This window comes from Ammospiza nelsoni, chromosome 3 (genome assembly GCF_027579445.1).
Source record: "Ammospiza nelsoni isolate bAmmNel1 chromosome 3, bAmmNel1.pri, whole genome shotgun sequence".
Taxonomy (NCBI): Eukaryota; Metazoa; Chordata; class Aves; order Passeriformes; family Passerellidae; genus Ammospiza; species Ammospiza nelsoni.
The window spans coordinates 62,498,072-62,523,360 of NC_080635.1; the positions used below are offsets into that span (position 1 = coordinate 62,498,072).

A 25,289-nucleotide genomic window follows, 5' to 3' on the forward strand; every position below is an offset into this window, starting at 1 on the left:
ATGACCACAGTCAGCGACCTGCAGCAAACCGAGAAGCCGGGCTGCTCTGGCTGCAGCGCAGATGCGTGCACCAGGGCCCTGCTTGGTGAACGCAGACCAAGATACGTGACCATATCTGACCACCAAACTGAGCAGAGCCATTAACATCCTGAATTAAAGGGCTTAGTGGTTTTCAAATGAGGTATTTCCATGATGGACGTGGTGTGGATTCAGCAAAGTCTGCCCTTTAACAAATACAGCCTTGGTTTCAAAGATTTGATTAGACTTAATACCATTAGGGAACCATTACTGATTTTATGCTGTTGTTGTTACTGGTTTAACTATCGATTTCTGAACCAAAAATTGAAGACAGTTGGCATTACCAAGAGTCAAGGTTTAGGAATGCAAAAGCAAATCCAAGGTACAGATGAGCTTCAGATGTGGACAGGCTTCACAGGGTTTCATAGGCCTTCCAAAGTTTGTCAGGTCACAGAGGCTTTTCTTTTTGTGGGGTGTGCATGAGCCCAGTTTCTTTGTGTTTGTTGTTTGTTTTAAACACTTGCAACCTCAGCCAGTGCAAGTGGAATTGATATGAGCAATTACTGCATGCAAGAATTAAAAAAACCTCACGCCAACCTTGGTTTATTGTACACCATTTACAAAAAAAAACAAAACAAATGAAAATGATCTTCTTAATCAGCAATCCCTGATCACCACCACGTGTTTTTAAAACAGCCAGATGTTCAGAGTTTAAGAAGCTAAATAATACTACTACTTTCTTGTAAACGTTAATGGTGAAAGAACAATAATAATGGTTTTAGTCAATCATCATTAGTACTTGAAAGTACAAATATAAATTAAATAAGACTCAAAAAACTTGTACAATAAAATCTGCTATAAACAAAGCTAATTAAAAAGAACTGCTCCCAACCTGGGTTGCGGGTTTCATCTTGTTTTAAAATTAAAAGCAGTTACTTATTTTTCTGAAGCATCCAAATGAATGTTCATATCCAGATGTCCTTACAAAGAAACACGGTCTTCATTCTTTTCTCATTCTTTAAGCTGTTTATATAATATTTTACTTCTGATTGTCCTTTTCTTCCTTGGCAATCCTCTTTGTCACACCACTGAAATACTTCTCACGGAAAGAATTGTGTCCCCTGTAGGGCATATACTGGCCATCCAACAAGTAAGAGTTCTCATCTTGATCCTGCATGGCACCAGAAGACAAATATTAGACTTGAGGGTAGTGTGTTCAGCATGTATTGAAAAAAAAACGCTGAAAACCAGACTTTTTCAAACTATGAGGCAGTTAGGTTTTTGTTTTACAGTTCACCAGCACACACTTAAGTCACTGAAAATGTCTCAGCTGACATCACCAGAATCCCACCTTGACACAACCAAATGAGCACAGGTACCATGCACCACACAGGTCACTTTCCAGAAAAAATATTTTCAGGAGAATTCAGTCAGTCAGAGGTCTGTGGAAGGCAGGCACAAACAGAAGAGGAACACAAATGGTAAAATGAGTTCCTACAGTTACTGAAGCACATTCAGAGATTTTTTTTTTCTGTGCAACACTCATGTATTTCTGAAAGTTAAAGTTGACACAGTAAATCCCCACATATAATACCTATTTGACACCAGCCAAAAACACAGTTTAGAAAATTGGCCCACTGTATATACAAAGGTTTAGTTCATCATGTACTATGGCTTTATACAATTAAGATACTTGTCAGCTAACATTAGCAACGCTCTAAGATAAACATTACATCAAACTTTAATCTGAGTGTTAAAGAAAACTGATGGCAACTTCTAAAAACAGTTTAATGCTTCTGGGTGATGTCAGTTTCTCATTATACTCAAAAGCAGGAAGGAACAGTGAGAAGGAGCCTCACACAGAACAACTGAACAGCACAAGGAGAAAATAAAAACAAACACACAACAGAACCAAGCCTCTATTCGGCCATGTGTTTCTTCTCAGGTTTTTAACCAATGCAGTAACACCGACATTGGTTCACTACCTTAAAACGTTTAGTTATTTGTTCACATTCAAAAATAAAGTTACTGCAGAATGTTTTAGCATCAGTAGAAACATGGAAGTAGATTTTAGTCAATATTTTCATATTACAAGAGTACTAAAATGCAAGGATGCACAGGATCCAAGAGGACAATCTCTCCCTTCAGCTCTTTTGTAGCCTTCTCCAGGTTTTCACCTACGGAGATCAGCATTCTAAGGGAGTGAAAGAAAAGGTTTTTCAACAAAGCAAGACTCTCGTGTGCATGTAGAAGGGCCCTCTTCTGGACACAACGAGATATTGCTTCAAAGAAGGTCTCACCTGCTACAAAAGCAGATATCAGGAATGTGACACCAGCTTAAATTAACTTGCTAAATGTTCAGTGCCATGTAGATATCTATTATGTAAAGCATGTACACCACCACCAGCAGCAGCTCTATTTAAATACTGCACTGTTGGAAAATAGCAGGAGAAAATTATTTCAGGAAACCCAATGCAGGCACAGTATCATCTATTGTCTTTTGGTCACCTGTGAGAGACTGCTGTCTCCATGACTGTTCTCAGGCTGATAAACAACAGGCTTTTAACAGGTTTGTGAAAAAAACGAAAATTACAAAATTACTATAGAAAGACAGGAAATAAGAAGGATTTAAGACACACTCCTCTCACAGCCAGCCTATATCCATTTCTCCAGCCACTCTTGGAAAAAGAGCACTTTTGTCTTGAAATTCCAGGTCAGAAATCCTTCTTTGACATAAACATACGTTTTTATATCGTTGGGATGCTTTAACAAGAATGCTATGTAATTCACTTATTTTGAGAAATGGATGGGATATTTGACCCTAATGAATAATGATACATAGATCAAAGATACTCTTAAGATAAAAACGAATCCCCACAACCTCTAAGAGGTCATGCATGTGTACAGCATTCATCTTGATTCTATAGGAAACAAAATGCCGATTCTTGGGGAAGGGATGAAGGAGTAAATGCCCTTTCCTCCACCACCAAGCTGGTTAGGGCAAAGAGAGGATGTGCTGTGTAGAAGAACAAACTTCAAGCAGAGCACAGGTGTAACAGAGGCATCCGCATGCACCAGATGGAAACAGGTTTGGTGCACCACTCCACAGCAGAATCTCATCTCAAAAATCCAGGCCTCATCAGGAGCTCTGCAAACACTGCTCATTAAATGAGAGATCTGCAGTCAGGCATGAATTTCATAGGAGAGATTACAAAGGAAGTTCCTGGCCCACATCACAATAATTCCAGTCTAAGAGGTTCCATTCCCTACCATAAATATGGCAATTGCTTTAAAAACCAAAAAAAAAACAAACAAACAAACACCAACAAGAATGGGAATTGCTGCTTAAAAAAGGGAAAAGAAAATAAGAAATCCTGAACTACCTGGGGATACCAGTCACTACTGAGATTTACTAGTCAAAGGAATTCTAAAGGCAGTGTGAGGACTGATCAGAGTAACTGAAATTTTTGGATTTCAGAGACTAAGGACTTTCAAACAAATTCTAACTTACACTGCTGTGTATCAAGGAGCTGAATGGGTACAATCTGAACACCAGGGATAGGCTTCATTTAACTCTACAGAGAAAATAACTTGTTAAAAAACCCCCCTTAACAATTTATTTGTTTTAAAGACAACATTAAAATAGGTTTTAGAGATCTCTAATAAATAATGAAGAGACAGAAGAGAAGGGGATGCTGAATGATAACAAGAAAATGTTTTTCTTTAAATCTTGGGAAATATTAAGTGACTTTCTAAAGATTCTTATTCATCTAGCATGTCCCAGTCCAGCTTCAAGGTAATTACCCACATTTAGTTTTTGTTTTTAAAAAAAGTCTTCCTAACCTTATCACTGTTTCCTACCACTCCACATCTGGTGCTGGACAGTAGCTATAGAAACCACTTGTGCTAATGTTATACAGCTATAAACAAAAAGGAGCAGTTACCAAACCAGAGACAGCAGGGTCATACACCCAGAACAAACACTGCTAAATTCAGCAGGAAAAATTCTACACCGGTAACAACTCTGGAGTGACCACATGACATGGAAATGCTTGACCCACTCAGCAGGGGTGTGTGCCTGGTGTGCCTGGTGCTTTACAGTCCCTCGCTGGACAATCATATGCTCAGAGTTTGTCCTTCAGTCAAGTTTTCTGTTACATCTTACTACATCATTTCTAGGCATCTCTCTTGGCATTAAAAAAGTGGGATGCCTCACAGGGAGGGAGGAACACAGGGCTCTGGGCTGAGGCTGCAGCTGCCCCTGCCTCACCCAAGCTGAGTTTTGGGGTGACAGTGTGCAGCTGTGCCATGGGGGATGCAGCAGGGGAGTGTGCATTTTGGGGTCAATGCTGTGCTGGGGGAACAGTGGCAAAAGTTGTCTAAAATGGTAATTAAAAAAACCAAAAAGTCTTCTGCTCATATTGTGCACATGCTGGAAGCGCATATTCATATCAACACTGAGTTCAGGAAGAAATCTTTTCCAGTTGGCACAATTTCACTATTAACTTAAAAAGAACAGACTGGATGCTTACAAGACAGTAAGTTATATACCAGGTTTATGAGGTTTTTAATAGAACAAATGATCTTCATGCTTATGATAGATCAATACTTCACCTATACATACTCACTTTTTGCCTTCACTTTGATCTTCTTTTTATTACAAACCATTCCAATCAAACTGCACCACCAATTTCAACAATTGACTGAATTCATCTCCAGTTAAGAGTTTACTTAAAGTGTTAATAGTGAAATCAAAATTTGCTGTGAAATCTGCAATTCCTTATTGGTGGCAGACAGTGGGGAAACCGAAGATCTGCATAGTAACAGTAACATGATTTATAACACTTCTCATCCATTTGCAAGCCCTGCACTAAGCTGAATTAAAAAGCAACTGAGGGCCTGTTACAAACCAGCTTAGTAATGCAGACAGGAACTGTCTGGAAACATAAATGTTAGGTATATCCATAAAAATTCACTCCTTCACTTAGGAAAAAGAAAAGCAGGCAAAAGTATAACTACTGAATTTTATGGTCCTATCTGGCAAGAAATATCCAATTCAAAGGTTGCTCAGGATATTAATAGAGGAAAAAACATGTTCCAGGTAAGGGACACTGGCGTGGGGAAATCCTAGACACCAAAACAAGGTCCTAAACCAAGCAGGCACTGGCTAAGGATTCAATATGAATTTTGTTCTCTAGACAAGTTTTGCATCATCAGAAACAACACATGGGTTCTGGTATCTTTAAATTATCTAACACACATCTGGAATACTGAATGTAAGCACTTGCACAATCTTATCTAAGCAGTAAGCCTGCCAGCTAGTCTCAGGTGCTCAGAGCTAAGCACTTCCAGACATGAACCTGCCAATCCATGAACTGAAGAACAGGTGATGCATGAGAGGAGAGTAACAAATGACGCAAGTCTGCTTGCAGAAGGGCTGATATATTTTTTAGGTTAAAATATGCTACCCTACAGCACTGGTAGCAATAAAACTGCTGTCAAAAACCTCCCTGAACACCCTGAGACGCACATGTCAGAAACTTTCATCATCTACCCTGCTGGTTTGCTACTGGTGAAGTTGGCAGCTCCGAGGCTGAGCTCCACACAGAGTGTTTAGAGAAGTTCAGGTGTTGCTTGAGAACTGCAGTCACCACGAGCATTATGAAGGCAGCACTGAACCCTCTGTCAGCAGTGCAAGCACCACACAGACACAGCAGCCTGACTGCATCTCCTGCCATCTGAAACAGCTCTTCCAGCTGACAAGCAATGCACTGAAAACACTTTCTCACTGCGTGCATTTTCATTAAGAATTTGCCTCACATGTGTTTAGCATTTCTTTTAACAGTATTAAGAGAAAGAAGTAGCAAGAATGGAAAGGAGATCTGAATGCCATATTCCCTGGTCCCAATGCCTCAGGAGAGGCACTTAGTGTGTCACAAAACAAAAACAGAAAAAGATCCAGTGCGCTTTACTGTACTTGTCACAATTTCAATATTATTCCAAAGAATAAAATGTACCACTCTAAAGATGAAGTAGCAGAATTAAATAAGGTCTACCTGTACTGCAAGACCCACAAAGATATTTAGTATTTACTTGGGCATTGAGACACACTTTGCAATCAATGAAAACTTAGGCATTAAGGCAAAGTCTCTGTGGATGGGATTTACAAGTAACCGTAAGTTCAAAGATCTTTTTCACACTATCAAGGGACTTTTTCAGGATGAAGAGTTTACCAAAAAACTGAGAATAAAAAGGAAGAAACCAAAACCAGAACAGTCCCTTAAATCACTGCTCAATTTTACAAAAGCTCTAACTCTGATCATAAAAAACAAAGTGTGACAGAAACAAGGATCAAATGCTGAATAGCACGAACTTGTCACGAACACAACAGCTACTATTTTACACGATATGATCAAGAACTCAGGCTTACCTTGAATTCTTTCACCTTTTCCATGGTTATGAGGCGCCTTGATGTGTGGCTGGAAAGCAGCTGCTCGCAGTTGCTAATAAGTTTCAGGCACGGATGGCGGGGAATGATCTCTTCTGTGTATCTGGAAGAAATAATCATTCTTAGTGCTGTAGGCTCATGAAGTGGAAAGACCTGCATCTGAAACAAAATTATTACAGACACTTCAAAAAAAGGTTCACAGTTGAAAGTTGTTATGCACTTTAACCTGATTAAATAAATTCAGATATTGCTGTTTCAGAGTTTTGACATCATATATTCCAATCATCTTGACATGCAGTGTGTAGAATAAATTAAAACCCCACAGTAAAGAGACACTCTCCCCATTTTCTGCATGTATTTAAATTAGGTTAATGTATGTACATCTGGTCCTGCCTGTATAATTTCAAGTACAAAGTACCTCAGCCAACCAGGAACAACAACTTAGAGCTGTGATTTTAAAGATATTTTCCACAGTCAACATATATGAAGTTGAGAGAGACTTTACTCTGGCTCCCTAAAAGGAGATCACAGCGATTCAATTTCAAATCTTATTAAGCCAGCTCTTATTAGACAGTAACATTCCTGAACTTCAAAATTTGGTATTACAAATTTATCTCATTGTAATTACTTTTTCTAATGGCAAAAAAAAATCCACCATCATTTAACATTAGATAGGATTTAATTATAAACCAACGTTGCTACTATCTACAGAAGCAAGAGTTACAGTGTTTTAAATGCCCCACCTCCTAAACACACTAGTTTCTACATAGAAAGTGCTTTCTCTAAATTGCCTTCAATCCTTCTATTTCTCCAAATGCTGAAAGAGAAATTTAAAGATTTAAGAACTTTGCAGGGGACTAGAGCAGCAAGAAGTATTAACCTAGCTAGTATGATAAATATGAGATGGCCTTCCTATATACTGAAACATAGATCAGCCATTTATTCCTAGATTTTGTAATAGGCTTTCATGTAATAGTTATGAAAAGATAACACAGAAAATGGGTTCTGATATTGTTAGGTATGATTTTGTACAAAACACCTACTCCTATGATTTTCCAGTGTTTGGGGGTTAACAGAAGTCAGACACTGAAACAGAACCAAACAACTTAGCATCTATGACTTGAATTTTAAAAGTACAAAGGAGATTGACATTTTTCCTGTAAAGAGGTGGATTTTCTGAATGAAAGCAAAGGTGTTGGTCTGGATTAAAATAGGATCTGTCTAGGTGCTGGCGCAAAACTTGGCATTTCTTAAGATAACACAGAGCTGTTAAACAAGTAACTCAATCCCAAATACAGATATGCAAATAAGAAAAAAACCCAAACAATACTGCCTCTTTGCTTTCCTCCAAAATTTCCAGACCACAAAACTACTTTTCAGTCATTTCTCATGTAGAAACAAGTATCTGCTTCAGCTAGATGAAGTCAGAACATGCTTTAGCAAAGAAGAATGAAATTAATTCTCAACTGCTTTTTCTATTACACAAGACTTTTGATGATTCCAGTACCACCAAACGGTCTTTCTTTTACAAAGGTAGGCACCTGGCCACAATATTTAAAAAGTTCCTCTCAATAATCATACAGGAGGCTGACTTTAATGGAATTAGAAGAATTTGGACTCAACAATGATTTCAATGTCTGACTGAAAGAGTAAACTCTGGAGTGAGATGCTATCTTGAAGAGGGAGAGATCACTATCACTTTGTTAAAAAGCCTTTTCTGTTAGCATTAATGAATGTATTTCTACATTCTTTCACGTAAAACTCAGAAACATGTCAAATAAGAAATACAGAAGCAATGATTTGAAATTAAAGCTGAAACTATTGGATTGGATGTCTGTTAAGGTAATATACAAAGATCTAAAATAATGAAACTCAAGGCAGGTGTTGCCAAGGGATATTTGATAATGCAACATGTTAGTAAAAAATCTCTTCTCCCCACTTAATTGCTTTAATGCCCCATGTTCATTATTACAGCTGAAAATAAAGTGACTATCCTACTATTCTATGCTAATTTTAGCAACTTTAGTATTTCAAGTCATAGTATGATGTACAAATTCACTTTTAAAAAGTCATCTCAACTAGACCTCCCCAAAACAGCAACTAAAGCTGATCCCAAATATGCAGTTCCCAAGTTATCTGAAGTGAAACACTTTACACTGCTGTAGTGAGGAAGTATGCTTTTACAAAAGTTCAATGAGCAGAAAGAAAAATACTGTTATCTTGATGAATAAAATAAATTCAGTAATTCCAAAGAGATCTTATTGACATGAAAATCTGCTATAATACTATGAATGGCATTCATTGCTGTGTCTCTGAATTGTCTTATGAGAAAAAAGGCCTAAAATATCAATTTTATCATTTACTAGAAAATACAAACTACTAAATGCACTCTCCTGTTACAGAAGCATGCAACAGAAATGGCTCCTTTTGATTTCCAAATTGGCAAAACAGCATGAGATATATAGGACTACCCCAAGACATATGCAAGTGAAACTAGGGACAACCACCACTTTATATAACAGTACAGTTGGACTGTACATAGAAATATAAGACGCTGTAGAAACTACCTTCAGAGCACATCTGTATCTGGAAGACACCTTGAAACAGCTACTGTACATCAACTCCTAACTTTACAGTAAAAAAATCTTTACAAAAACAGAACAAAAACCCCCCTCAAACCGAATCTAGGAGATGCTGAAATAAGGCATGTGAACAGCTGGTTTTCCTTACGCACTCAGCTCCGATCCCAGGCTGCACTCCTGAGCAGACAGATCCTGCAGTCTCTGCTGGCCTCTCTCGTCCCTAACAGGGCTGCTCTCGGATGTTCCTGCCTCTCACTGCCATCTCTTGGTCATTTCACTTCTATTTCTCACAAGAAAGCTAAATCAGTAGTGCCAAACCCCAAAGAATCAAGGATGATTTTTACACACCTCTATCAACTACTTTAGCAGAAACACACACTAATACCAGCCTACTGTCTTAGAAGTCTATCTGCACCTTGAAAGTCTAACTTTTTAAGCTTACATCTCAACCCACATGACATGCATTTACAATGATATGCAAAGGCATTTTCTGCTTGGTAACAGTCAGGAACTATCTCCATTCAAAAGCTCTGTTACAAAATGTGGCCTCCCTCATAAAAAGTTTTAAAATACAAAGTCTGGGCATTTCCCTTAAGTGCTGGTACTATGGAAGCTCCAGATATACTATGTTCCAGAGGAAAGCACAGAGAGAATGCAGCATCCCTTCTGACAAACAACACAGCAGAATTCAACAGTACATACTCAGGCCTGTATATGGGCAGCCAGTAAACCAATCTTCCTCCCATCACCAGATGTTCTGCCCCAAACTTCAAGAGGTCAAAAAAGATGTCACTTAGATGGTAACTGGATGAAACAAAGAAGTGATTTTCTGTGCTGAACAAAAAACATACAAGTGTAAGCAAACAGAGCACAGGTAAAAATTACATTTTTAATAATAGTAATTTTAAAAAAATGCACTAAGCCACAAAAGCACTTTCTGAGCTTTGCAAAGCTACCTAAGACAATGCAGGAGTACAACTTCTACTATGAGGAATACAACTTCACAAGTTCCTCCCTGTCTCTTTGACTTCCACATGTACTAAAGACGAATCTAAAGCACCACAGGTATGCTGGCAATAGTTATTTTGCACAGAATCTTTCTAAAGGAAATTAAGGCAGTAGGCAAGGAAGGCCAGGCAGTGGAGAAGCCATGGGACATCTCTGAAAAGCAATGAGCAGGAGAAAATGCAGAAGAAAAAAGTTAAAGGTAAAATTACAGGTACTCCATTTTGGAGTAAGTTCGCAGCCTGCAGGGATCAAAGAGAACTTTTCTGGAAATACATGCTAATGGTGGCTCAAAGAGGTGAGGAATAGGAGTCAAAATCTGAACACATACAAGGAACAAGGGAAAACACAACCAAGAAGGTTTCAGGAAGTGACAGAATGGTTTTGCAAACAGAACAAAAAGGGTTTTTCCTCTTTAACAATAATTGCTACCATTCTTTAACTTCTGACAGCCAACCAAGAAGTAACAAACATTCTAAAGCTGCAATTGGGTTTCCATTAAGATATTTATATTCTACAGCAGACAAGACAGCTTCCCTACCTTCTTTCAACTGATTTAACTGTTTCCTTTTGTGATCCCATCCTGCGAGGAGCTTCTCTGATACCATATGGTGCTAGACAAAGCACAAGCAAAATGCAGAGATGAGAACCTCACACTTTGTCCAAATAACACACAATTACACCAGACATACACAACAGTGCACAAACTGTGGCTTATGCAAGGTCAAAAAAATGAAAAGCTTTTATGAAGTAAGTCAGTAAGGGAAAGTTCTTCAAGATTGTTGAGTGCTTCTTGCTCCAAAAAGTTATTTTAAAACTGTTTCAAAGAAATCCCTTCAGCTGTAAGGGACTGCTGGATGACACAGGACAATGATGTGTTGTTTCTTAAAAGATATTCCTTAGATTTCCAACATGTGATAAATAATCCCATCCTTTTTTGTTTGACAGACATGAATATGTCCCCTATAGCACTTAACTAACCTTTTCTAAAATGAAATTAAGTATATCAGAATTTCTTCCCAGCAACATTACACAAAGGGTAATTCTCACACATAAGAACCAGAGAAGGTTTTTTCTCATATGTTTTTTGCACATTTCTAATAGCATAACGCAGTTACTTGTATGTTAATTTGTGAGACTTGTTTCAGCATCACAGAAGCACCAATGTAACCACTGCAGAAGTTTTAGAAATGGTTTCACACTCAGTTCTAAGTCCATGTTAATATTCTACACTGTCTTGCTGTTGAACAGGTCAAATAAAAACTAGCAAGCAACCCACAAAGAAAAGTCACACTTCCTATTCCTAATTAATATGAGTGTGTCATTGTAAAATCCAGCACTTGAGATCAGAAATTGCTGTATCAAGGTCTTGCTTTATCCCCTTAGTTTCTTTTCCCTCTTACAAGACAAATAGTGTTCAGTAAATAGGTTTCTAAAAGAGCAGAGGATCCTTTCAAACTACTCCTGCTTCCAGTAGCTAAGTGTATTGGAAACACATTAAAATTTCTCTTTGGAAGCATTACATGAAGCATTAACACAAGTCTCTCAAAGTCCATCAGAGATGCATGGTAGACTCCAATGTGCTGCCAACAGCAACACAGACCACTCTGGTAAGAAGTCTCTATGCATCAATAATGTGATGCTTTTACTGAAAGAGACTTCTTCAAAGGATGATTTTCAGCCACATTTATTTCTGCTGGTGAACATAACATGCTCTCCATGGGAGAAAGTGTTATTGTCAGCTTTGTTACACATTAATAACTATCCTTAAAATAAATGCAGAGACATCAAATGCAGATCCAATTTCCACAGTGCTGCTCTCGACAATCATCTTCAGCAACATGGAAGCTGCAGACCTGAGCACTGGCCCAGGCATTTCATCAGTGTACACAGGCAGTAATGTTTCAGTCACTGTTATTGGGCAAGGAAAGGCAGTAACAAACTCACGGTCTGTAATGATTGCATCAAACAACATCCCTGTTCTCCATACTGGCCTTGAAAAATCAGCAACCAGCGCATCGAGGTAGTATTTCTCTAAACCATACTGTCGGAGGTTTGCTCTGATATTTTCATCTGGCCCTCTCCATTTCTGGTTTTTTCTGCTTGCCTTGCCTGGGAGGGGAAGGGGAATGGAAAGGGTAAAAAAAAAGCATACTCAAGAAACTATTATATAAGAAGAGCTTTCATATACTCTACCATTTAAATTAAAGGAAAATAATCAAATGTCACCCAAAAAACCTGTCAAAACTTCACAAGTAGTAATGAAAATTGAAAATACAAGAGAAAATTTCTGCTGCACCATCTGCACAGAGTGCCAAAGAATACATTTACAAAAATGTTGGTTTGCAAGATGCTCTCTCCATCCACCAGTCACAACCCTGCCCACTAGGTCAAATATAATTTGCGTATTTGCAGAGAACAGTGAGATGAGGGCTCCTGGCTTAGGTTTTAGAGAGCTTCCCACATCAGGGGTTAAAAGAGCACACAGCTGTGGTAATGATTATTTGGAACTTTGTTTTGGTCTTCATTATTCTTTTTCAAAAATATTTTCAGCTTAAAAGTAAGATAATATTTTAACTAGCATACATGTAAATTGGTGAATAAAAACTAAGCATGACCAAATAAATCCTGCAAAGATTAATGCTGCTTTAAAATCCACTAAGCATCATCTGCTACTATCAGTCTTCTTAAATTACAGGGGGTAAGATTTCAGTGGCTTCAAAATATGTAACATACCTAATCCATGGATTGTGTTGTAATCTATATCAGTACCACACACATATGCCCCAAAATGTGCTGAGGAGATCAGAAGGCCACCTAGACAGGGAAGAAAAAAGGCAAAATATAAACTTCTGTCATAAATGTCACCTGCATTAGGATTTTTTCCTCAGGAACTTCAGGAGCCTACAACAGCAGCATACTAGACCCAAGGAAAAGAAAAACACCCAAAACAAACACCAAAAAAAGAAGTAGAACTATCAACCAGTTAGAATCACTATGTAATTATATCAGACATAATAACACTAAGTCCTTTGTCTGCTCTAGATGATTTTCCTTATCTTGCTGTGCCCTATGTCACTCCTCATCTCTGGAGATTGTTCAGGAGTTTTGTTTATGGCTTTCTGTATTTTAAGCAGTAAGATCCTTTAATCATTACATGAACCAAAACTTTTGATTCTACTTTGCAAGGAGCAGAATTTCAAACTGTTGTCAAACAATTGGAAAAATCATCACCAAACAAATGGCAGTTCTACTGTGTCTGTTCTCAAAGTCAGTTTCTTTAACCGTGTCCAAAAATCAAACTTCTGTAAGGTGGCTATTGCCATATTGTAAGAAACAATGGTCAAGAGCCTTACAAATGTAAATATCTCCACTGTAAACATAAATATCAAAAACATTTCTGCAATAGTTTTCAAGTGTGAAAACTACACACATATCATTTGTCTGTGAGTAGGCTGCCTGCTTTGTCAGTAGCACTTATTTTGTAATAAAACCAGTTTTTTTAATTACTGCAATTGCAACAGGCCTCCCTAATTAAAAAAGAAAAGAACACCATACCAAAAGTGTGATTTCCCCTTGAAATTGACAACAGTTGAACAGCTCACAGAAAAGAATAAATGCCATTAACTCTTTAACAGCTTCCAATGAAACAACGGACAGACTGCAGGAGATGGACAGATACCTGTGTGGTCAAGTCTTTATTAATTAAGAAACTTTGTGGCTACCAGAATGGTTTAGAACAGAACAGAACTGAGAACAAGGCTGCGAACCCCACTGATGTCAACAGTCCTGCTAAATAAAGGGGATGACTGCTGCAGGATGAAGGGCTGACAATGTGCAAGCTGGCTGAGGGGGTGACACCAGTTCTCCAATTCACCAGGAGCATGGAAAGAGGCATCCCAGGTGGCTGCACTGTCCTGAGCACCAGCAAATCCCTAATGTGCCCTGTGTGCACCAGAAAATTCTGCACCATATGGTAATGAACTCTACCAAAACCAAAGGTGAGGAAGAACAAAAAAAACTTTTAATATTCCTCTGCTTTTTCTCATGAAATGGATCAGGGAAAAACAAGGTTACTCACCCCAAAGGAATCACCCATTTCCCTTCTTGGCTGCAATCCCTCAGAACAGATGGGCAGTACATCCAGAGGGTCAAGACAAATTTAGCTAGCCCTGACCCCAAGTATGGCATACCACCCAGTCCTACAAAAAAAGTAAGAAGAGAGTCCTTTGCCCATCTAAGAATATTTTTAATTACAGGCAAAAAAAAAAAAGAAGCTTGGAAATCCTGAATTTACAGCTTTTAATAAATTGCAGCTTGTACTAGTTCAATTGTGTTCACACAGAAGGTGCACAGATACTTACATACTCTTACATGGCCAGCCCTTTGAACAGTATATGAAAGGGTTAATCAGGGAATCACTCTGTCCCTGGTGACCTGTAGCAGAATGATGATGGCACAGAGCTCCATGCCCTTCTACCACACACTATTCTCCACCTCTTCAGCACAGACGAGGTCTGGTCCTCCAGGATGTCAAAGAAAAACATCCTGTCATTTACAACTATGCAGTATCACAAATATCTTCCAAAAGAACAATCAACGAGATTAATGAGATAACCTGAACTGATTGTCTAGGAGGAAGCACAAAACAGTCAGGTAAAAGACCTGATTTATTCTTCTAGAAGCTTCCAGGCTTCCTTCTGCCCAACACAGAGGAAAGAATATCTAAACGTGGATGGAAGTTAAAAACACAGTCTTGGCCACTCCAATTCTGCTTGATAATAAAAAGGGGAATCAAGTCTTCTAAAAGCCAGCCTGCTCAAAGAGCACTTTATATTCCAAGGAAAACTGCCAATTGTCCATTCTTATACTAACGTGAAAGACTTATGGTTTGGCTCATGCAGCAAAAACCAGTTTGTTTGCAACTAGCAAGAACCATTTTGCAAGGCCATTTTGGTTTGGTCTTCTATTGGTTTATTACTGGTTTACTCTTCACTTTATCAGTGTAAAAAAACAGGCAGAAACACAGACAGATAACAAAGCTGCACTAATAAAGAAATCTGAACTGCAGTTCTTCAAAATGCTCCTCAGATCCTGAATATATATTTTTCTAAACCCATCAGCTCAAAATGACTGCATCACTCTCAACTCCAAACCACTTCCCAGAAACTCCAGTGACAAGGCACTGTAGTACTGACAAGCTCAAAATCTTCTGAAGAGACAACCAAAATTCCTGGGGTTTACTCAAAAGAAGTAAGTGCAAAAGCCACTGTTATTTAGTCATAAATACACTCTACTGACAAATGGCATGCCACCCAGTATCTCCGGCATCTCTACCCTTTATATAACAAATGTCTAACAAAAAATAAAAATTAAAATTAAATTATAATTTAAACTACTAGGCAATTTGGGGAGGATTTTGTGTATGTTAGCTTTCAAACTGAAACACAACATTTATCCTGAATTTCCATAGCTTCCTATCATTTTTATGTGATTTTTCTTCTTCTGTCTTTACCCTTCATTTTTTTCTTCAATTTTCACTCCCAAGAGAAAGAATGCTCTCAGAGACTTTATTTTGTGATTTAAGTTAGCAGATTTTATAAGACAAAAAGCCACAGATGCCAAAATGAAACCAACTGCTAGTAAATAGAGGGATTTCCTGAACCTTTCAAAGGACAAGCACAACAAAGAGGAGAAAATCTCCTAAGATGATATTATGCATTAAAAAAATCAGGACCTATAAGAATAAAATTTAAGATAAAAACACAGAGTTCACCAAACACTTCTGTTTCTGAAAATATCATATGCATGCTCTTTTTCTATGGCACAGAGAAGACACATACTAATAAGAATTTATCCTACCAGTGTAGTCTTCTCTGTCCCTAACTTCTCTGCAGAGATTTTTCTCAATCTTCCCATTAATATAAGTATTTTTAAATTTATGCATTTCACATGTGGTCACCTTGACTAAAGTTTAGCAAGTTGAACATGAGCCAGCAGTGCCCTGGCAGCCAGGAGGGCCAACCCTGTCTTGGGGGCATCAGGCACAGCATTGCAGCTGGGCAAGGGAGGGGATTGTCCTGCTCTGCTGTAAGCTGGGATGGCCTCACCTCGAGCGCTGGGGGTAGTTCTGGGTGCCACAATACAAAAAAAGAGATGAAATTATTAGAGAGTGTCCACAGGAGAGCAACAAAGAAGATGAGGGCCTTGAGGGGAAGATTTATGGGGAGCAGCTGAGGTCACTTGGTCTGTTCAGCCTGGAGAAGGAGAGACTGAGGGGAGACCACAGTACAATTTACAGCCTCCTTGCTGGGGAAAGAGGAGGGGAAGGCACTGATCTCTTCCCTGTGGTGACCAGTGACAGGACCCAAGGGAATGGCCTGAAGCTGTGTCTGGAAAGTTTTAGGTTGGATATTAAAAAATACCCAGAGGTGGCTGGGCACTGGAGCAGGCTGCCAAGGGAAGTGGTCACAGCCTGACAGAGTTCAAGAAACATTTAGACAATGCTCTCAGGCACATGGTGTGACTCTTGGGGATGGCTCTGTGCAGGGCCAGGAGTTGAACTCTGATGATCCTTATGGGTTCTCTTTAACTCAGAATACTCTACAATTTGATTCTAGGAATCTAGGACAGAAACACAGCCTTTGCTACATTTTGGAAGAAACTACTCTAGGTAGCTTAACACAATATACTCTGCTATAATTATATGGCACAAGCTGACACACTAAATCAGCTATTTCACATACAGCTGAGTTTCCCTGAGGCAAAAAGTACTTCAGTGCCATGCACAGCAATATGTGGAGTAAAAGCTCCCCCTCCTGGCTAAGATAAGGAAAGCTCAGCTGGGGAAGGGGTACCTTGTGTGAGCAATAATATCCTGAACACAGGCTGTGTACAACCAAGTGTTCCTCATGGAATGCTGCCATGACCTCACTACTGCTATGTTGTGTTGTATGACCAGAAATGCCCTCAGCACTCCCCTAAAGAGCCAGCTCTAAAATGCTGCTTCTTAATGTCCCAAAAGTGACTGCAGCAAGTGCTTAGCCAAATTCCAATTCCTGGTCACTTTGATCTTAAGCAGTCCATGAAACACACGGATTGGTGCTTAGGCCACGTGGTGTAAAACCCAACAATGAAGACAGACCTTTTAAAAGCGCAAAATAAACTGTTTACATCTTTGGAATTTGGTCTCCTTCCTCCAAAATCCCTTTCAGGTTAACAAACCATAATTTTATAAACACCATTTTGCCTTTGGTATCATCTCAAATATCTGATGCTCATGACACTACGTAAAAGAGTAGTGCAAGCACTAACACAATATTCCAGTTCTTCCCACCAGCTAAAAAAAAAAATTATATATATACCTGTTCCAACAAATGGATCATATACGATGTCATTGGGTTTTACTCTCCCATGGTTTGCCATGATGAAAGAGAGGCAGGCATCCATGCTTGTATTTCCAATGAAGTGTCTCTTCTTTACACTGTAGGATTCAATGAGTTCTCTTTGGCCATCTGCAATCTGTTGAAACATTTAAAACCCCTGTCAGATCCTGGATACAAGGTATAAACAGACACACTGACACACTTTCTTTAGTGACACCATCCAAAACCAGGTAACTTCACTTTGTAACACATCACCTTGCTTTCTGATGTCTGAAAATATGACAGACTTCTTTCCAAACAACAGATATCTTGCTTCAACACCAGGGTAAATTCTTCAAGACAGAGGTTAAAAATGTACAAACATTTTAGAGAGAAAATTCTTTATAAGAAATTATAATTAGAGTAACTTTGCTATTATTCTAAGCATCAGAAAAACAATTCCTGGCAACTCATAGTTAAAAGGATTTCAAAAATATGAGGACTAGACACGCACGTTAAGACATGCATGCACACACAGGGATGCCTAAAGTCAGACAGAATTTCCTTCTTCACTGGCATTTCTGTCCCACTCAAAATCCAAATTTAGAATAGCATTGACAGGTGAGAATTTGAGGGAAAAGCAAACAAAGACCAAATGCTGGCATTTTTACATCACACTTCCTAAGTACATTGGAGAAGACCAAAGCAATCTGAAACAAAACACATTCAAACACTATCCAACACTATCCCTCCACCTCGCTCAGCATCAGTCTTACTGGGTTAACAAAATACACCTGCCTATTTCTTCAGGTTGGTTTGCTCATTTTTAAACACTTCAGGAATTCAGCACAGATGGGACAACAGTTGCAATGTTTCGCAGCATTACCACAACCCAGGGTGCTCTCACATCAATCACAGGCATGGAGGATATTCACAGGCCCTAACAGATAGCTTGAATCTCTAACAGTGGCTGTAACACAAGCTGCACAACCTCTGCAGTGGTTCTCCCTCCTTGCAGCTGCCCTCCACCCAGGGCACTGCAAGCACATATTCCCACCAGTGGCTAGTGTCATACTGGGAGATATCCTTTGAGGAACCACTTTTCCCTCACAGAAACATAAAAGACCAGATCAAATTTCCTCAGGATGTCCTAATAATGCAGCAGGTTTAGAGTGCATATGGCCAGCAGGCAAGAACATTTGTAGTGAAGACCACAGATGGTTTTTGTACTTGGTTCCTTCTGCACTGCTGGTGCTCCCTCGGGCAGGTGCCTGCCTGTGGGCTGGACTCACTGATGTCCAAAGCCTCAGGGATCAGTCTGCACCTTTCCAAGGAGGTGCCTGCCAGGATCACTTGAAGCACTTACAGAATGCTCCAGTGAGGCTGATGCCACTCAGCTGGGCCACAAGCCATCTACAGTTCTGTACATCTTTCTATGTTTGGAACAGGGGCTTTCAGCTACTGCCAGGTCCAAAAAAATGTAACACACCACCCCTGCTATGCTGAGTCCTCTCAGGGGATGGCAAGACAAAGGTGTGTTTCCAGATACTTCATTTTTTACACCTCTAAATTGTTCATTAAAGCCACTTTTTCCTAGTCACAGTAAGAACTTCCAAGATTTGCTTCAGAGTATTATGCAATGACAAATTCAGACAATGGTATTTTCTCCTTCTATTAAAGTCAAAACACTTTTACATTTAAACTGAAGTACACCCTCCTGAAAATACAAGCTTGCAAGAACTGAAGCAAACATGCTCACGCACCCATCTACCAAAATACAGATGAATGGGCTCTTCTGGAACATCATTTGGGTTCATTCCATAATCCTCCAAAATCCAAAATACATGTTCTGGATTCTTTAAATTTACTTTTCCTTTGAATGGTAGAAACTCAAGAGCCTATACAATAAAGAAAAACAGAGTCAAAAATAAACAGGGTCAATTGTTTTTAAATAGGTACCTTCCCCCTCAAGAAAAAACACCAAACAAACAAAAAAATCAGCAAAACCCTCACAATTTCACTTGTGAGAAATGGTATATTAGTACTAAAAGTTCAATTTCCACTGGTTTTTTGAAATGCCTTTCTTCTAAACAAAAATATCTCAAATGATTAAGGTTTAGAAATTGGGAACCACAATACCTTTTATAATCTGAACAGAATTCAACTTCCAAGGAAATTAACTGTGCATATTAATTATGCAATTTTCAAGTGATAGAAACAACAATTATGATGAACAATAGGATGTGAAATTTCAGTGATGTCCAGCTACAATTGTTTACATACTTAGCATTATTTCATATACACAAAAACTGAACAAACAGGGAAAAATAGCTACTACTTATACAGATAATTTCAGTCTCTCTAAATGAAGTAAATTGAATAAACAGGTGCCAAAATAGAATGTGGAAGAGCAGAAATAAACAGTAATTTGGAAAAATGTCCTAAATGAAATACTGATATAGTTAGGAGGAGAGCACAAGTACAGATAAGAACAGGAGATCAGCACACAATCCACAGCTTGCAGCTGAAGTCACTTGTTCCACATTCCGCAACAACAAAACTCTAATAAAGAGCTCAAGTAACAGATTTTCCAAAAATTTAGAACCTAACTCTGGCCATTTGAATCTTACAGTTCTCAGCAGCAAGCTTCGGTTTCCCGAAAAGATTTCCACCTAGTGCTATTTGTTTGGCATTGTATATGCCTTAAATAGTCAGTTTATAGAGGGGGAGAAAAAAACCTGTGAATTTTGAGAGAATGCTAATTCAGACACAAAAATCTCATTTAGACCTGATAAGACATAAGCCATAAACTTCCTTAAGATCTTGAAGAAACCTAAATACTGATAATAATAATACTGATAGCATGGAATAAGAACAACATGAACAGATTAAACGAAACAAAGATTTCTTAACCATCTACTTACATCAATTTTTTTTATTTTCTGTGCTTGGGTCAGTGTTTTATTAAATGTATGAATGTGTACTTTGTAAGTAGAGTCTGACTGTAGATATGGAAGCTGAAAAAAATAAAAGGCAAAGACATTTAATTAGTACAGATGCAGGGCTATTCACTGGGCTTAAGGAACCATAGTATCCAGATTCTTTATTTTTATACCATCTTGTCTGTTGGATAGTTCTTCAAGGATGCATAGAGCTCCCCTGCAGATTTTCCATGGCCCCACAGTTCAAATATAGACCTGAAATTACAAAGTTTTTGCAAGTTAATCACATAGAGTAGGGAAAATGCCTTACAGATACTTATTCCTTTTAACCTACTTGGCCAATGTATTTAGGCTTTAATTCATGGAGTATTGAAGTGTGGCATTTAATTCTATATAAATGTTTTAATTTTTGTTTGTAACAAGTCTTTTTAATTACAGGCTGATATTTCACTGATGTTTTTCTTTGTTTGGTAACATGTACCAAAAGCATCAAAGCCTTTCATATTGATTAGCAGTGCAATGGAGGTACTCCAGTGATCTTATTCTAAAACTAACACATCTCCCCACAACCAGCAGTAGGACAGAAAAAATAAGCCATGGGTTAGTTATGCTTTGTACATAGAATTAGTATACATTAGCTGAGAGTGCACAGCGTGCAGAACATCTGAAAGCTGTTTGGTCACATTTTACTCCCCGAGCTCCCTGCAGCTGCTTTTTGAAGTGCAGTGCTCCACTCTTTAGGCAAGAGTGGAGAGCCCAAGTCATTCTAGGTAAAACTGAATAGCTTAGACATCAAGCACTTAACAGGGACTGTGCAACGTTCTGCAGAGGAGACCAAGCTCTGAAGAACACAGCACAGGCACCCCAAATTTAGTATGGTCAGAGGGACATAACACACCTAGGCTGCTTCTCATCCTGAACCATACTTCAAGGCCTCTCTCACACACCTCACTGGAAATACCTGCATGCTATTCAGACACCTCTAAAAATTACCAGCTGGAACAATTACTCTCCAGCATATCCTTGTGCTCTTGAATTTCCTAGAAGGGACTCTGCTGCAGCAGTCAGGGCTGAAGACTCAGATGAGGGAGGGTGACACAACCTTTCCCTTCCACGATTGTCAGTTTCCATGAATCACTGGTTTTATCTTTCAATTCCATACATATTTTAGAAAAAGCCACTAACTCAACATTATACAAGGCACATAAAACATGAGTGACACTACAAGTGCTGTCTCTGGAGTGAAGAACACCATTTTGAGACCCTGAATTGATCATACACTGAGTAAAGAGGACAGACAGGGATGCTACATAATCAGTCCTACAGGAGTCCTACAGGCTCCAGTAGCACCTTCTCAATTCTAGAGGGAATCGGAGACTATTTTATGACTCCATACAAAATTTATATTTGCCATATTAGAACAAAATTCCACTGCTTGTGTTATTATTTACAACATTGTTAATCTCTTACTTTGCACATACGGTCCGCTTCATTAGTCCCCTTGCCATGTCTTCCGAAGGAATATTGAGAATCCAAAAGGGAGACTGCAATCAAGAGAAGGTAAGTCATGCAAATACCTAGGATGTCACATGAATTACAAAACTACACAGTTCTGTTCTATAAAAACAGAACACGCATACAGAAGATTTAAAAAATTAATAAAAAATACATGTTACCTTTAATCATACAGAGAATGTGGGGGTAAAATAATTAATCTGAGAAAAAACTGTTTACTCAGCTTGAATGTCTGAGAAATTCTGTTATGTATTTAATTTTTCCAACATAACTGACTTGGTAAAATATTATTTGCTCTTCTCTTGATTATTCATCCACTAAAGATTGGAAATACCTTGTTACTGTTTAGCAGTAACTAAATCTCAATAACATTCTCTAGCCAAGCACTGAGACCTGAATCATATGGCTTCCTAACTGCACTCCTCCAGCGTCTCACTGATTTAGAGACAAACACCAACTCCAAACTGCTGCTGAGTGTTCTCAGGGTTTAGCTCTCCTAAAAAGCAAGGAGAGCCTCCCAGCAGGTGGCACTGCTTTCTTTCCTGCTGGTAATTGAAGACAACCTGAGGTGCATTTTGTGCATCTTTTTACTAAAGAGTTCTGTTTTGTGCATCTTTCAGTAAAGAGTTCTGACTCTTTACTGAAACTGAGAAGTCAGTTTTGGGAAGATTCCCGAATTTCCTAAGAAACTTCAATATTTATTCAGATGCCTACAATTAACAAAAATACTGCAAAGAACATACTTGCAGACCATACACACACTCGAGTAAAATAGTTGGTCCTCACTTACATTTACACGAATTTCCTGCTCACCACTGAACTGTCCGCCACAAAGGGAGAGCAATGATGTTATTTCCTACAGTGAAAACATAAAGGCCAGGATTTAGAATCTTATAAAGAAGAAAAGGAAAAGGGAAAAAAGAGAAAAGAGAAGAAGCAGCATGACATAAATTCTAATTCTAATAAGATGGTGGATAGGGCACACATTCACAAATAAATTCAGATTGTACGCACTGTTCATTAATTGAACATTAAGACATCTCTGCTATAAAAGGTTTTCTCAAAATTCATTGGCAAATGTCAGGAAAATTTCAGTAATTAAACCCCACCATTTCATATATTCTCCTTCATCAGAATCTTTACTGTTCAATCCTACACTCTCACAATATTATCCACTCTCTTCTTGAAATATTTTTCTGACTAGTTCACATAAAAGTGGTATTTCAGTAGTAACACTGACTCACGGCCAGGATCAGCAGATCATCTGACTAAAAAAATCTGTCCCTGCTTGTTCCATTAAGTTTTTGAAAATCAAGTTCCTTGCATTGCTCATCACAAAACCAAACAAGCTGAGCAGTCACCAAAAGAAAGGAGAAATGGCTCTGCTTCCTTCAGCAGCTGTATCACCAAGTGTCACCAAACCTTGGTGATAAAAAGAAAAACGTTCTGTGTTACACATGTACCATCTTCTTTTTACTTCATCCGACGACCTGGCCTAAAGAAAAATTAGGATGATCGCGAATGGAACTCAGGTTCCAGTCCCACAAAGCAAATAGGAAAGAGAACCTTAATGACAACAAGAAAAATAAAAACTTCAAGACACGTTAAACATTTTGTAACATGTGACAGTCCAATCGACGAAGGAACATCACCCTGTGAAGCGGACCATGGCACTGAGTCTTCCCCTGCACACGGCAGGGGCAGTGACTCCACCAGCGCCCGGGCAGAGCATGCAGAGAGGCCCTGGCATGTGCCCAGAGCAGCTCCAGCCGCTCCTGCACCCAGGGCACGCTGCCGGGAGCTGACGGATAACTTAAACTTCTAAATTAGTCACCAAAGCCAAGACTTGAAAGCATTTTTGTAACCCCAGCTTCCGCTTCTCTCATGGAGCCCCGGGTACTCTGCTGGCAACCTCTCCTAGCGCCAGAGGCTGTGGAAAAGCGAGCGGCAAGTAAAGTGCTGCCTTAAAGCCACCACGCGGAGGCTCCCCATGAGCCTGGGGCAGGAGGGGGAAAAGGGAGCCTGGGGGTCGGACGCGGGCAGGGGCGCGGGAAGAGGCGCCGTGCGCTGCGAGCCCCGGCTCTCCAGGAGAGAGGGGACCCCGGCTGGGTCCGGCTCCCCCGGCACACCCGGGCCCGCGCTGCCCGGCGCCCCGGAGGAGAGGGGAGAAGAGCGCCTCACTCGGTCGCAGTCCCAGCCCCGGTCCCGGTTCCGGCCCCGGTCCCGGTCTCGGTCCCGCGCAGCGCTCACCGGCAGGCGGAACTCGAGATGCTCCTGCGCCAGCAGCAGCAAATAGCGCCGTAGCGCCGGGGCCGCCAGCGCCATGTCCGGCCATCCCCCGCCTCCCGCATGCGCCGCCGGCAGGGAAGGGCGGGAGCGGTGGGAGGAGCCTGGGAAGGGGCGTGTGGCGGAGAGACCCCCGCGGCCCCTGCAGCGCCCGGAGCGGGACACGGGGCTGTGCGAACTCTTCAGGAATCAGTGCTCACTTCATCTCCTTCCCATCCTCCTGGTAGTTATACTTTGGGTGTGCTTTATCACGCACGCCACGTGTCAGCGCAGCAGTGCCTGCGTGTGGTTTATAAATAACTCCGTGTACACTGGGGACACGCTCGCTCAGGGGTGTTTCACTGTCAGGGGCCCGCCGAGGCCTCTCCCGGCCACACTTAAGGATCTGGAGCATTAAATAACATTAAGAATTAACAGACGCCAAAGGAGTCGCATTCCTTTTTCCGTGGGAAGGAGGTCAGCGCCGGCGGCGTGGGTGTCTCAGCAGGTAGAGAAACACATTCCCAGGAAAGGGGCAGAGAGAGGTGTGACAGTCCGGCAGAGGGGCAAAAAGGGGTTTGTCTTGCGGGTTATCTTTTGTTTTAATATCTAGTCTTAATAATTATAATCCCGTACTCACTGGTCTCGCTGTTGTGTTGATCTAAAGGTTCATCTTATCCAGATTTTGGTAAGCTGTTTATTAGGACCAGGCCAGCTCAGCACTGAACTCATGTTCTGTGTTTTATGTGCTAAAGTTGTTGGGCTTGTTTGGATTTTTTTTTTTTCCATTTTTTTGGGTTTTTTTCTAGATAGGTAAGATTTTGCTCATGACCTGTGAGCACTGCACGGGACAGCTCCTTGATGCATCTCCATAATCTCATCCTGCAGCTTCTCCAGTTATCCTTTCCTGCAGTAACCAAAACTGAGGTCACTGTGAAGCTTTATCCCTGATGATTGACAAGAAAGCCACCTAAAGCGACCTGGCACCTAAATGTGAGCTTTCCTAGAAGAGAAAGGGAAGAGCTAGATGTGGGTCCGGCTTGTTCACCTCAGTAGCTGAATGCTGCGACCCAGCAATAAACACATTGCTGAACTGCTGACAAGCCCTGTGAGCCTGAGATTGCTTATAAAATCTTGGAATTGCTGAGAG

The 25,289-nt window shown here is 39.9% G+C and overlaps 1 protein-coding gene across 1 annotated transcript; it reads right to left on the minus strand.

Moving 5' to 3' along the window:
* Window positions 1-594: 594 nt before the first annotated feature.
* TRMT11 (tRNA methyltransferase 11 homolog) lies at window positions 595-24,375 on the minus strand. The gene is made up of 13 exons (XM_059468393.1): window positions 24,125-24,375; window positions 22,665-22,730; window positions 21,830-21,903; window positions 20,533-20,614; window positions 20,342-20,434; window positions 19,181-19,315; window positions 17,418-17,574; window positions 12,790-12,870; window positions 12,001-12,165; window positions 10,595-10,667; window positions 9,751-9,882; window positions 6,449-6,569; window positions 595-1,189 (listed from the first exon to the last, which is right to left on the minus strand). Exons 1-13 carry the CDS (start codon window positions 24,197-24,199, stop codon window positions 1,058-1,060), a joined length of 1,386 nt encoding a protein of 461 aa, XP_059324376.1. The 5' UTR covers window positions 24,200-24,375; the 3' UTR covers window positions 595-1,057.
* Between the last annotated feature and the right edge of the window lie 914 nt (window positions 24,376-25,289).

Bases quoted from the DNA above. Each gene is read 5' to 3' on its own strand.
- TRMT11 (XM_059468393.1), bottom strand. From the start codon at position 24,199: ATGGCGCTGGCGGCCCCGGCGCTACGGCGCTATTTGCTGCTGCTGGCG. The intron at 20,615-21,829 runs GTAAGAGATTAA...TTGTAATTTCAG, and splicing joins AAGCGGACCGTATGTGCAAA to GTCTATATTTGAACTGTGGG. The intron at 17,575-19,180 runs GTGCGTGAGCAT...ATGTTTCAACAG, and splicing joins ATCTGTATTTTGGTAGATGG to ATTGCAGATGGCCAAAGAGA.